This window comes from Rhododendron vialii, chromosome 10a (assembly GCF_030253575.1).
Source record: "Rhododendron vialii isolate Sample 1 chromosome 10a, ASM3025357v1".
Taxonomy (NCBI): Eukaryota; Viridiplantae; Streptophyta; class Magnoliopsida; order Ericales; family Ericaceae; genus Rhododendron; species Rhododendron vialii.
Window position 1 is genome coordinate 5,869,734 of NC_080566.1, and position 12,783 is coordinate 5,882,516.

The 12,783-nt window shown below is 40.9% G+C and overlaps 3 protein-coding genes across 3 annotated transcripts; all 3 read left to right on the forward strand.

Moving 5' to 3' along the window:
- Nucleotides 1-1,283: 1,283 nt before the first annotated feature.
- On the forward strand, nt 1,284-4,399 carry LOC131304484 (probable LRR receptor-like serine/threonine-protein kinase At1g51810). The gene has a single exon (XM_058331731.1). The coding sequence runs from the start codon at nt 1,779-1,781 to the stop codon at nt 3,951-3,953; it is 2,175 nt and encodes a 724-aa protein (XP_058187714.1). The 5' UTR covers nt 1,284-1,778; the 3' UTR covers nt 3,954-4,399.
- A 1,778-nt stretch (nt 4,400-6,177) lies between these two features.
- On the forward strand, nt 6,178-9,464 carry LOC131302790 (receptor-like protein kinase FERONIA). Its single transcript, XM_058329586.1, has 4 exons — nt 6,178-6,549; nt 6,616-6,725; nt 8,605-8,797; nt 8,856-9,464. Exons 1-4 carry the CDS (start codon nt 6,178-6,180, stop codon nt 9,462-9,464), a joined length of 1,284 nt encoding a protein of 427 aa, XP_058185569.1.
- Nucleotides 9,465-9,598: 134 nt separating this feature from the next.
- On the forward strand, nt 9,599-10,789 carry LOC131304494 (putative receptor-like protein kinase At5g39000). The gene has a single exon (XM_058331740.1). It carries the CDS (start codon nt 10,172-10,174, stop codon nt 10,715-10,717), a length of 546 nt encoding a protein of 181 aa, XP_058187723.1. The 5' UTR covers nt 9,599-10,171; the 3' UTR covers nt 10,718-10,789.
- The last annotated feature ends 1,994 nt before the right edge of the window (nt 10,790-12,783 follow it).

Genomic DNA, 12,783 nt, shown 5'->3' on the forward strand with positions numbered 1-12,783 from the left:
AATTGTGTTACTTTTAGTCCTATAATTTGCATTTTGTCTCAATTTCGTCCCTCTCGCTTACGGCGTTAATGAAACAAACGGAATTGGAGGACAAAATTGTCATTTCTCCTCACAGAGGGACTAAATTGAGATTTCATGTAAACTAGAGGGACTATTTCTAATTTTGTTTTTTACTTTGTTTTTGTAAATAAATTTAAAATACATCATATATAATATATTTCTCATCTCATTTTATATTGGATAATAAAAAATATGTTGAAATTTTGTAAAGTTTTTATTATATACATCACAAAAAAATGAGAAAATTCGAAAAACAACCCTTATGTTAATTGTCTTGGTCTTGTATTTTTTTTTTCAATTGAATTTTCACTATCGTTATTTTTTTTGTCACATAATTAAAAAGAAAAAGTTGTTCGGTAGTATTTAGAAATCTTGTAATTGTGTTTAATTAAGTAATGAAACACTATTAAATATTAAGAGATCAAATACATTAAAATATGGGTATAAGTGTATTTATTTTGGGACTTACTCGTAAGATCACTCATGTAACAAATAAACACGGATTTTAAACATTTTTTTTATTGGGTGAAAAAATAAGAAGATTATAAGAACATGATACAAAGACATTAGCTAAGGGGTTGATTTGTGCATTTTCTAATATTTTTGTAATGTGTAATGAAATATAAATTTTTCAATATAGTTTGATTACCCAATAAAAAATAATTCAGTTGTCAAATACATTACTTATGGTCTTTTTTATTTTATTTGCAAAAAACGAAAGTAAAATGTAAAATTTTAAAAATAATCCCTCTGGTTTGCATAAAATTTCAATTTGGTCCCTCTGTGAGAGAAAATGACAATTTTGCCCTTCAATTCCGTTTGTTTCATGGACGGCGTCAGGGAGAAGGACGAAATTGAGATGGAATGAAAACTATAGGGTTAAAATTGATACAATTAATAGTAGAAGGACGAAAATGAGAACTCGTACAAACTAGAGGGACCATTTTTAAAATTTTCCCAAAAAACAATGTCTTTCTTATGCTGTGATCATACGCTATACGTTACCAAATAAATATATGGGACTTATCACCGTAGTTGCATCACAATTTTTATTTTTTTACCATTTCTGTGTCTTCAAATTGCTTGCTCAAGGGTTCTCTCTGTTTAAAGAATGTTATCTTCTGTTGAACCGCAATAGTTTTAACTATCATATTCAATATCTGAAGAAAAATTTAAATCAACAGACACAGAAAATTCTCCAACTTCAAATTTTCTTAAATGATTGAAATGGTCTCAAGCAGCATGTAAGCTGCAGTTGAATATCATTACATTTGGGCAAACATATTGTTTAAAGATTAAAAGACGTAGCTAGCACGATTCATGGCTTAAAATCCGTAAAAAAAACCAATTTTCGTAAGGTCAAACGTCAACTATCGATCGATATCACACGTACCTGGCACGCCATGGTCAAATACTGCATATTTTTTTACAATTTTCTACTTACAAGACAAATCACCCAAGAAAATGAAAGGTATATAGACTTTGGATCAGCCCAAAGCCATAACCCGAGGAGAAAGCCAGTTGCAGTCCATTTATTCTGTTCCCTAGTCTCTCTCAAACACTACCAAAAATAAATTTGTATCCCAATTATCATCTCCTCTTTCTTGTTCCTCTGCCCTCCATCTTCCTTCATCATCTTTTCCCAATGGCAATTCACTGCAGTCCTTCCAGTAACTCAACCCCAGCATTCTCCTTATAGGGTCCCAAGACTCATAAATATGTCAACAAGCGACGGAGACAATCAATCCGGGGAATTGTGCTGTCGCTATCCACTTGCTGAGATACGATGGGCGACCCACAACTTCGATGATGCTTTGCTCATTGGGAAAGGCGGATTTGGTAAGGTGTATAAAGGGTTCATGAACTATGGAGCTACCGTCGTTGCCATTAAGCGGCTGAATACGGAATCCAAGCAAGGGGCAGAAGAATTTTGGTCAGAGATCAAGACGCTTTCCATGCTCCGGCACCCTCATCTCGTCACTCTGATTGGCTACTCCGATGACTGCGAGGAGATGATACTTGTTTACGAATACATGGCCAATGGGACACTCGCGGATCATCTCTACAAAATCCGTGGACAAGGAAACACCAATACTCATCATCTCACTTGGAAGCAAAGGCTTCAAATTTGCATCAATGCTGCTTGCGGACTGGACTACCTTCATAACACTGAGCAGGGTATCATACACAGGGATGTCAAGACCACAAACATTCTCTTAGACGAAAACTGGGTCGCCAAGATTGCAGATTTTGGGTTGTCCAAAATGGGCACCACGCAAACCCACATTAGCACAGATGTTAAAGGTACGTTCGGTTATTTGGATCCAGAGTACTTCTTGACTCGTAGACTAACCAAGAAGTCAGATGTATATGCCTTTGGTGTGGTGTTATTTGAAGTGCTATGCGCAAGGCCGCCAGTGGATATAAGAGATGATAACAATGACGAGGAACGCAGTCTACCCTTATGGGCTCAACAATGCATGAAGAAGGGAATGCTTGATCAGATTATCGATCCGTATTTACGGGGGCAAATACCACCAAAGCGTCTAAAGCTATTTGTGAAAGTTGCTAACAAATGCTTGCACAAACATCCACAAGGAAGGCCAACGATGGCTGAAGTGGAAGGCAGCCTCAAGCACATGTTGGTATCATATGGCAGCCTACTGAAGTTTACCAAAAGTGTCAGCAATGTAATTATGGGTTTTGCATGCGTACCATCTCAAGGTATATTTTGGGGGGAAAAGTCGTTGAAGAACCATAACATCTCAAGGTATGGTTCCGAAAATGGATTTCTCAGGACGTTGCGGACAGACCCGTTTGAGGTCACTGCTGCTCGGCTGTATCGATGTTTCAAGCTGGCAAAAATTCAAGCCGCAACAAACAATTTCCATGAGAATCTGGTGATTGAAGATGTTGGTTATACCAAAGTCTATAGAGGTCATATTGGCAGGGGAAATACTGAGGTGGCAATTAGACGGTGGAAAGAAGGGAAATCAAGAGAAAGGAACCTGGACCAGTTTACGGCTGAGATGCAGGTCCAATCCCAGCTCCGTCACCATCACATCATCCCTTTAGTTGGATATTGCAATGACAAACAAGAATTGATTCTTGTGTACGAGTACATGGTCAACAAATCTCTCTACCATCATCTCTATGGACCCAACAATAGTCCTCTTCCATGGGAAAAGCGTCTTGAGATCTGCATAGGTGTGGCACGAGGGCTGCAATACCTACACACGGGTACCAAACAGACAATCATTCACCACAACCTAAAGCCAACCAGTATTCTGTTGGACGAGAATTGGGCTGCCAAACTTTCAAGTTTAGAGTTTTCCATTGTGCTACCCACCAATGGATCAACTGCTACCGGTAGTACCTTTTTCGCTGGCAATGTGGGATACATGGATCCAGAGTACCTCGCACATTCAAAATTAACTGTAAAATCCGATGTGTACTCATTCGGGGTCATCTTACTGGAAGTCCTCTGTGGGAGGAAGACAATGGTTATCACAAGGGGTGAGGCCGAGGTAAATTTAGTCCATTGGTTCAAATCAAATGTTGAACTGGGTACAGTTGATCGAATCACTGATCCAGTCCTAGTTGATACAATAGCACCTGAATGTTTGAAGGAGTATGTCATGATTGCAGAAAGTTGCGTGCGTGGAAAGGGGATTGAACGTCCATCAATGGATGCTGTGGTAGGTAGCCTGTGGTGTGCACTGCAGCTACAGGAGGCTTGGCTAAACAAGTCCCATGAGGCCATCCTTCGTTCTCACAATCAGTTCTCTGATGGTAGAGTAATTGTTGACATCCCCAGTAGAGGAGGTAGTAATGGGATGAGTTTTACGAGTTTGGAAGATTCCGCATATTTTTCAGGTAACCTAGCCCGATAGCACAAGATTGATATTGATGCAGGACAAGTGGCTGAAACATTCATGGAGCAATTGGAGAATCACAAGTCAAAGAGGAAGTCGAAGAACAAGTATTAAGTCATTCAATGTGTCTTTTAAAGTTCCAAGGTTGGTATTAAGTAAGTTTGTTGAAGGGTCATTTAGTTAAGTTCTTTGTATTGAGGCTTAGGAGTCCAAAGGTCTTTGTTGGAAGTCTAAGAGTCATGTGTTGGGAAGGTTAAAGGTTTGGTCTATCCTTATCCTTTAGCTAGTATAATTGAGATTGTAAGTCTAAGGGCAACTCAACTTTCTCAATCAATATTAATTCAAGCTCTTTTCCTTGTGGAGGGCTACTCGTGGATTTGAGTAATTATCTTGTCTGCTAGAACGATATCTAGCCTTTGTGTACTTTCCACTGCGTTAGATATTTAAATTAAAATTTTCTGTAATGGAGTGGCTTTAATCAGCAAGTTTCTATTCCCCGGTGGCAAAATCCTCCAATAAATGTCCATTTATTTACTTAGACAATTGAAACCATTCAAGCTTCAGTTCTTAGTCTTTTTACTGGTACCATGAAATTACCTATGCAGAATAGAAAGCTATCATCCCTTGCTCAAATAATATGTTGTTTGTAGCTCAATGAACAATCTAACTACTAAAATGAACCATGTATATGGGAAGCATAGCAGCGAGAAACAAGATTGAAAAATAGAAATACATTTGGGGATTATTTGTATCACTAGTCCAGACTAGAGAGCCATGAGCACGTTGTTTATCAGAATGCCCCATAGCCAAATTCTAGCAAAAAGGCTTAGGAGAGTGTGTTTATTTTGAAGAATATAAAGGAAGTTTAATCAGGGCAGAAGGATCAGTGATAACTTATTCCTGGCACTAGAGTAGCTTACGGATTATAACGGAACTAGTGAAGTGTCCCAGTGTTACATGAACGTGGATTTCATGAAGGCTTGTGACTCAATAAGATGGGTTTTCATGGGTTCCCTTTACAGTTTATCAAATGGATTTAGACGTGCGCTACAACTTCCATGTCATATACTATTATACATGATAGGGTACAAGGGTGGTGTTAGATTTCTTGGAAGGTTCCAGCCTAAAACCAATTGGCAATAGGTGAAGTAGCCTCTAGATTTTATTAACCAAGCTTGGGTGGCTTAAATGAGCAATGTGGGACAAGTTTTAACACTCCCCCTCACGTGCAGCCCAGATGCACGTGGAGGTACGAATTGAGGAAACTAGGAGATTTTTACTCGGGCGACCCCTCACATGCAGCCCGGATGCATGTGGAGGTATTAATTGATAAGGTGAGATGATTGACTCGGGCGATTGAGACTTGACCACACGATGTGAGGCCACCCAAGACCTAGCTCTGATACCATGTTAGATTTCTTGGAAGGTTCCAACCTAAAACCAATTGGCAATAGGTGGAGTAGCTTCTAGATTTTATTAACAGTTTGTTGTACGGAGTTTCATTATTTATCCTTAGTATGTAAATAGTTAATTAGTTAGGACCTCATTGTAATTGTTGTATCTTGCGTTGTATATATATCCAGTTTAATGAAAGTTACCCTAATTTGGGTTTTCCACAAATCGATACTGCTGTCTCTCAACTTTACATGGTATCAGAGCAGAGATCCTAACCCTAACGTGGGATTTCCCTTGCACCGATCTTGAACAGTGCTGCGTGAACAGTACCCGATGAACAGTGTCACGTGAACAGTATGCTGAACAGTAGCATTCTGCTATATCAACCAGTTTCAGCCCTATTTGCTACTCAGATTTGAAACCTAGGGTTCACCGACAGTCTTCTGGCCCTGTTCAGACCTCCGACCACTGCTTTCCGGCGTCGCCTTCCCTCACCAGAGCTTGCCGGAGTTTTCCAAGTCGTTTCACGTTCAGGTTAGGTACTCTCAGGCTTCTGCTGCTCCTATTTGAGTTCGACCGAGTCAGTTTGAGTTGACCAAGTGAGTTTGGGCACCTTTTCTGCAATTTCTGGGTTGGTCTTCTCTTGTTTGCTACTGGTTGTAAAGTTTTGGCATTTTTTAGTCGATTGTTACTACTATCTCTGGTTATTGGTGGTTGATTGTTCGTGGATTGTTGAAGTTTGGGGCCCCAATTGATTGGGTATTGCTTATTTTGAGTTGATTCCCTTGATTGGAGTTGTTTTTGGGAATTGTTATTGTCTGGTACTTGTTCACTACCTTCTGTTGATATGGCGGGTAATCCCAACCATGTTCCAACTGGCCCTCTTTCTTGGGAGGAGATACAAGCTCTCAGGCGCCTACTGGCTAGGCTTGATACTCCATCCACTATAGCTCCTACCTCCACTGCAGCTTTCTCTACAAGTATTCCAGCTAATGCATCCTCTTTTCCGTGGATCATAGATTCTGGTGCCACAGATCATATGACAGGTCGTTCTTCATTTTTCGACTCCTACTCTACATATTCCGGTAAGGATAAGGTTCGAGTGGCAGATGGATCCCTATCTGGTGTTATTTCAGGGAAAGGTTCCATTCGCTGCTCTCCAACCCTTCCTCTTTCTTTAGTTCTTCGTGTGCCAAATTTTCCTACTAATCTTCTCTCCGTTAGTAGTCTTACACAATCCTTAAATTGCTCAGTGACCTTTTTTCCTACATATTGTGTCTTTCAGGAACTGGGTACAAGAAAGGTGATTGGCAGTGGTAGATCATGTGATGGCCTTTATTATCTGGAGTCTGCTCCTCGTCCGTCTCCTTCACCCATGCCAAGTGGTCTGGCTCTGTAGGTAGATACGAATCCAAGTCTCTCCATGTTACATCAGTGGCACCGTAGATTGGGTCATCCATCTTATGGGATTTTAGAAAAACTTTTTCCTAATCTAACGGGTGGCATGCATAGAGTGGGTAGAAGAGTAATTTAGAAGGGAAACGGGTCTGAGACATTGGACATCTTATTTCCTCCTTATTTGTTTGAGAGTGAATGCATTCTAGCAAGTTATCAATCACCACTATTCAATACCACAGGAGATTTCAAGAAATAAAAATGGCACACCTGTGCTTTGCTGTGACATAATGATATTTTGTACAGTATTCAGCTTTATGCAGGGAGATTTCAGTTGATTTAAAGTTGTATTCAGGTATACTTGATAGTACTTTTTAGCAGATCTTTTCTGCACTCACTATTCTTTTATCTTTTATCTTTTTCTTTCCTCTTTTGCTTGTGTGTGTGTGTCTTTTTTCTGGTGTGTATGTATGTGTGTGCCTCTTCACTTCTGAAACTCATTACATGATGAAAACAAACTACTTTTTAAAAAAAAAAAGATTTTTCATATAACTCATTCCCAATGGACCAACTAATCTGGGGATCAATAAGGTTGTCCACTAGATGGCTGCCCCATTAAAGCTGGGGCTTGGGAGCCTGGGACAAAAAACCTCATATGAGCTGTCCCATTACAAGAACGGATCATGCAGGTGGGTGAGTCAAATCCAGACCAACGGCTCCGTAAGGCCCCGGTTACCCATGTGGCACGAAGACAATCATCTTACCCAACGTAATTACCAAATAAACTAGCACACAGGATCTAACATGATCCCAGTTGTGTGATAAGATCACTTCTGAAAATGGATAGAAAAAGAGAAAAGGGGAGAAATTGATCACTTCGAGGGGATAGAATCTCGAAATAGATCACTTCGAGGGGATCTAACCTCCAAAACCTTTAGGCAATTGTAATATTATTTTTGCATAATGGACTGACATAATATCCTAGACTCCGGCACTTAAGACCTAAAATCATGTATTGATAGAAAAAAGCAAAATAAATACCAAATAATAATCCTATCATCGAAGTACTCAGAGAAGTTGCCATTTGACAAGAAACCAATAACAAATCGGGTAACTACGTAATTCTTAAGCTAAGATCAAAAAATGTAATGCTTAAGTTGACTGTAAACCTTGAGAAGTCTTCATAATGGAAACAAAGCTTGCCCCAAGAAAACTGTGGTATATGATTTGTTATTATAACGAGAGGTCCTCCCTCTGACAAATGAAAAGTTATTTTTTTTAAGGATTTTTTGTGCTGCCAGGGACAAAAATTTCACTGTCTTACACAACAAAGCAGACACAGCATTTGTATTAACAATTGAGTTTTATCAGATTTCCTGCTCAAGGGTTCTGACATACAACTATCCAAGCAACATCAAAGAAAGCTATCTTCAGTTGGAAAACATTAAGATAGCTATCATTAACGGTTCAAATACATAATTAAACACTAGAATAAGATTTTTCTATGCCTGCAAAATTCTTAAATGGTTTCCATGGTCTAAAACACCAAGCAAGCTGCTGTCACAAATCCTTGAATGCTGCATATAATAGTAGGTTGGAAATAGTCAAGCATCGTTTGTCTTTATAAATCCCTGCTATGAAAAAGATAAAGATTAAGTACTCATAGCCTCATAGTTTAATATAAAAAAAAAAAAAAAAAAAAGGCAATCTGTAGTATCCTAATGGAATTTCATTGAGGAAACAGCACACCAATTTAAAAAGCTGGTATATTGACTGAGCACAGGACACAGTTGTAGAACCGTTGCTGGAATATTTGAGTCCACCTTTCTCATCGCCCAATTACCATCCCTCTACACTTCATCTTCCTTTGTCATCATAGTTTTACCATCGCCAATAGAAGGCGATTACTGCTTTACTTCCAGCAACAAATTCCATCATCTAATTTTAACGGGTGGTGGCGTGTCCAAAAGCTCCTAAATATGCCATCTTTGGACCCAGTGAATACAACTACAAATGGTGTGTATCAGTCCGAGGAATCCTGCCATTGCTTTTCACTTGCTGAGATACACCTGGCAACCAGCAACTTCGACGATGCTTTGGTTGTTGGTAGAGTAGAGGGGGATTTGGTAGTATAAAGGGTTCATCAACGATGGAACTACTGTTGTTGCCGTTAAGCGCTTGAATGCTGAGTCCAAGCAAGGGACAAAAGAGTTTTGGACAGAGATCAAGACACTTTCGACCCTCCGGCACCCCCATCTTGTTACTCTGATTGGCTATTCGGATGAATTCGGTGAGATGATACTTGTTTATGATTATATGATCAATGGGACGCTTGCTGAGCTTCTGTATAAAACGAGTAGGAAGAGATGTGGTCCTGATTTTCATCATCTCAATTGGGAGAAGAGGATCAACATTTGCATTGGTGCGGCCCGTGGATTGGACTACCTTCATACTGAGAAATGTGTCATACATAGAGATGTGAAGACCACAAATATTTTGTTGGATGAAAACTGGAAAGCTAAGATTTCAGATTTTGGGTTGTCCAGAATGGGCACCACAAACCAGCTGCAAACCCATGTTAGCACAGAGGTTAGAGGCACATTCGGTTATTTGGATCTGCAGTACTTCTTGACACGTAGGCTAACCGAGAAGTCTGACGTGTATGCCTTTGGTGTGGTGCTGTTTGAAGTGTTATGTGCAAGGCCACCTATGGACTTTGGGGTTGAGGAGGACCAATGAAGTCTAGCCCTGTGGGCTCAACACTGCATCAAGCATGGAATGCTTGACCAGATCATTGATCCCTCTTTAAGAGGGGAAATTCCGGCCCATGGACTGAAGGTGCTTGCAGAAGTTGCTAACAAATGTCTCCATAATCATCCAAAAGGAAGGCCTACTATGGCTGAAGTTGTTGACAGCCTCGTGCTCATGTTGGATTCACAAGGCAATTCACCTAAGCGAAAGGGTATAACCTCAAAGGCGTTACAGAGAATTCCACGTGTAGTAGCTAAAGGTATTTATTTTGGATGGAACAATTGCATGGAGTGCGGTTTTAAGCAAGGATCTTCAGAGCGATTTCAGAGTGATCAATTGGTGGGGAATGGCATCCAGTTATACCGTCATTTTTCTCTAGCAGAGATCCGAGCGGCCACAAACAATTTTCATGAGCAACTGGTGGTTGCATGTAGTGGTGATATCGAAGTGTATATAGGCGATATTGCCCACAGGAATCTTCAAGTGTCGATCAAAAGGAGAACAAGGACGTCAAGTGAAATGAACATGGACCGATTTAAGAATGAGATCCTGGTGCTTTCCCATCTTCGTCACCTGAACATTGTTTCATTAGTCGGATACTGCAACGAGAAGAATGAGATGATCCTTGTATGTGAGTATGTTGCCAAGGGGAATCTATACCATCAGCTCTATAAAACTAACAATGAACGTCTTCCATGGGAAAGGCGTCTTCAATCTGCATTGGTGCAGCACGAGGACTGCAATACCTCCACGTGGGTACCAAACGGAAAATCATTCACCAGAACCTGCAGTCAATGCGTATTTTGTTGGATGAGAATTGGGTTGCCAAAGTTACAGGTTTCGAGTTTTCCAGAATGCTGCCCAAAAACGTATCAAGTACAAACACCAATACGTTTGTGGCGGATAATGCGGGATATATGGCTCCAGAGTACCTTGCGAGTGCAAAATTAACTGAAAAATCTGACGTGTACTCATTTGGTGTCATCTTACTAGAAGTCCTCTGTGGTAGGAAGCCTATGATTATGACACGGGATGAGGATCAGGTGAATTTAGTGCGTTGGTTCAAGAAGAATATTGAAAGGGGTACTGTTGATCATATCATTGATCCAAATCTAGCTGACAAGATAGCACCAGAATGTCTCAAGGAATTTGTCATGGTTGCAGAGAAATGCGTGCGTGATGAGGGGATTGAACGTCCATCGACGGATGATATACTCAGCTGCCTGAGGTCTGCATTGTAGATGCAGGAAAATTGGCGAAATGTTGGCTCTGTCCCTTGTTATCACAGCAGCACGTTATGTGATGGAACTCTGAATGCTGACATGATCGGTGGAGAAGTTTCAGGTGGATCAAATTCCATGAGTTTCGTAGACTCAGATCACTTTTCGGTGTAATCAAGCGTGGCAGCACCGCCATCAAATCAAGATGGATAACATATCTCTCTCTCTCTCTCTCTCTCTCTCTCTCTCTCACACACACACACACACACGCGCACACGCACACACACACATGCGTGCGCGCGTCATGTTGTTGTGAGAGAAAGAAGGAAAAATGTATAGGGTGTTAACTAACCCTAACACAGGTGAGCTTTATTTATATTATGTGGCGACTAGTTACATAACATAAGCAACCAATGTGGGACTAAGTCCAACTCTATTCTAACACTCCCCCTCAAGCTGGAGAATAAATATCACAAAATCCCAGCTTGTTACGTAACAACTCTAAACGTGGTTTAACTAGAGGTTTGGTGAAGATATCTGCCAACTGAGCTCCTGTAGACACGAAAGGGGTTGCCAACAGGCCACTATCTATCTTCTCCCGAACAATATGACAATCTACCTCGATGTGTTTGGTTCTCTCATGAAATACCGGATTCGAAGCGATATGTATTGCTGCCTGATTATCACAATACATAGGAATAGGTAAATGTACACCAAGCCCCAACTCTTCGAGCAAAGCTCTCAACCATACAATCTCGCATGTAGTATGAGCCATGGCACGATACTCTGCTTCAGCATTGGAACGAGCAACCACAATTTGTTTCTTGCTCTTCCAGGCAACTAAATTTCCACCAACAAAAGTACAGTATCCAGTTGTGGACCGTCTATCAGATGGTGATCCTGCCCAATCAGCGTCGGTAAAGGCTTCAACACGCAAATGACCATTTGAACGATAAAATAAGCCACGTCCAGGATGAGCCTTGAGATACTTCACAATACGAAGACAAGCTTCCCAATGTGGAAAACGAGGAGCTGACATGAACTGACTTACCATACTGACAGCAAATGAGATATCAAGCCGTGTATTGGTGAGATAATTCAGCTTGCCTACCAAGCGACGATAACGATCTGGATGAGGAAATATCTCCCCTTGATCAACACACAATTTGACGTTTGGATCCATAGGAGTCTCCGCAGGCTTTGCTCCCAATAAACCAGTCTCCTCTAGAATATCTAGCGTATACTTTCTTTGAGATAGACTGATCCCTTCCTTGGATCTTGCTACCTCAATACCCAAGAAATATCGTAGCTTACCCAAATCTTTGGTGTGAAACTGACGCTGTAAGAACTGTTTCAGCTCATCAATACCTTTCTGATCATCCCCAGTAATAATGATATCATCTACATACACAATCAACACTACTCTTCCCCGATCTGATTGAATAGAGAAGACAGAATGATCAGAATGAGAGCGACGCATACCAAACTGCAACACAGCATCACTAAACCTGCCAAACCAAGCTCGAGAGGACTGCTTAAGACCATAGAGGGCTTTGCGAAGGCGACACACCTGAGAACGCTCCCCCTGAGCAACAAACCCAGAAGGTTGCTCCATATAAACCTCCTCGAGCAGGTCACCGTGTAGAAATGTATTCTTGACATCCAACTAAAACAAGGGCCAACCAAGATTGGCAGCCATAGAAATAAGAATGCGAACAGAGTTAATCTTCGCCACTGAAGAGAAAGTCTCGGCATAATCAACGCCATACGTGTGGGTATAGCCTTTGGCCACAAGACGGGCCTTGTACCATTCTACTGTGCCATCCGGATTATACTTGACTGTAAATACCCACCGACATCCAACAGTAGACTTGCCTGGTGGAAGAGAAACCAACTCCCAAGTGCCATTGTCATGAAGAGCAGACATCTCAGCCTCCATAGCTGTCTGCCACTCAGAAACAGATAAGGCCTCCTGAACAGTGTTAGGAACAAAAATGGACGAAACAGAAGTAGTAAAAGCACGAAGGGACGGAGACAGATGATCATAGGAAACAAACCGAGCAATAGGATGAGATGTGCAAGACCGA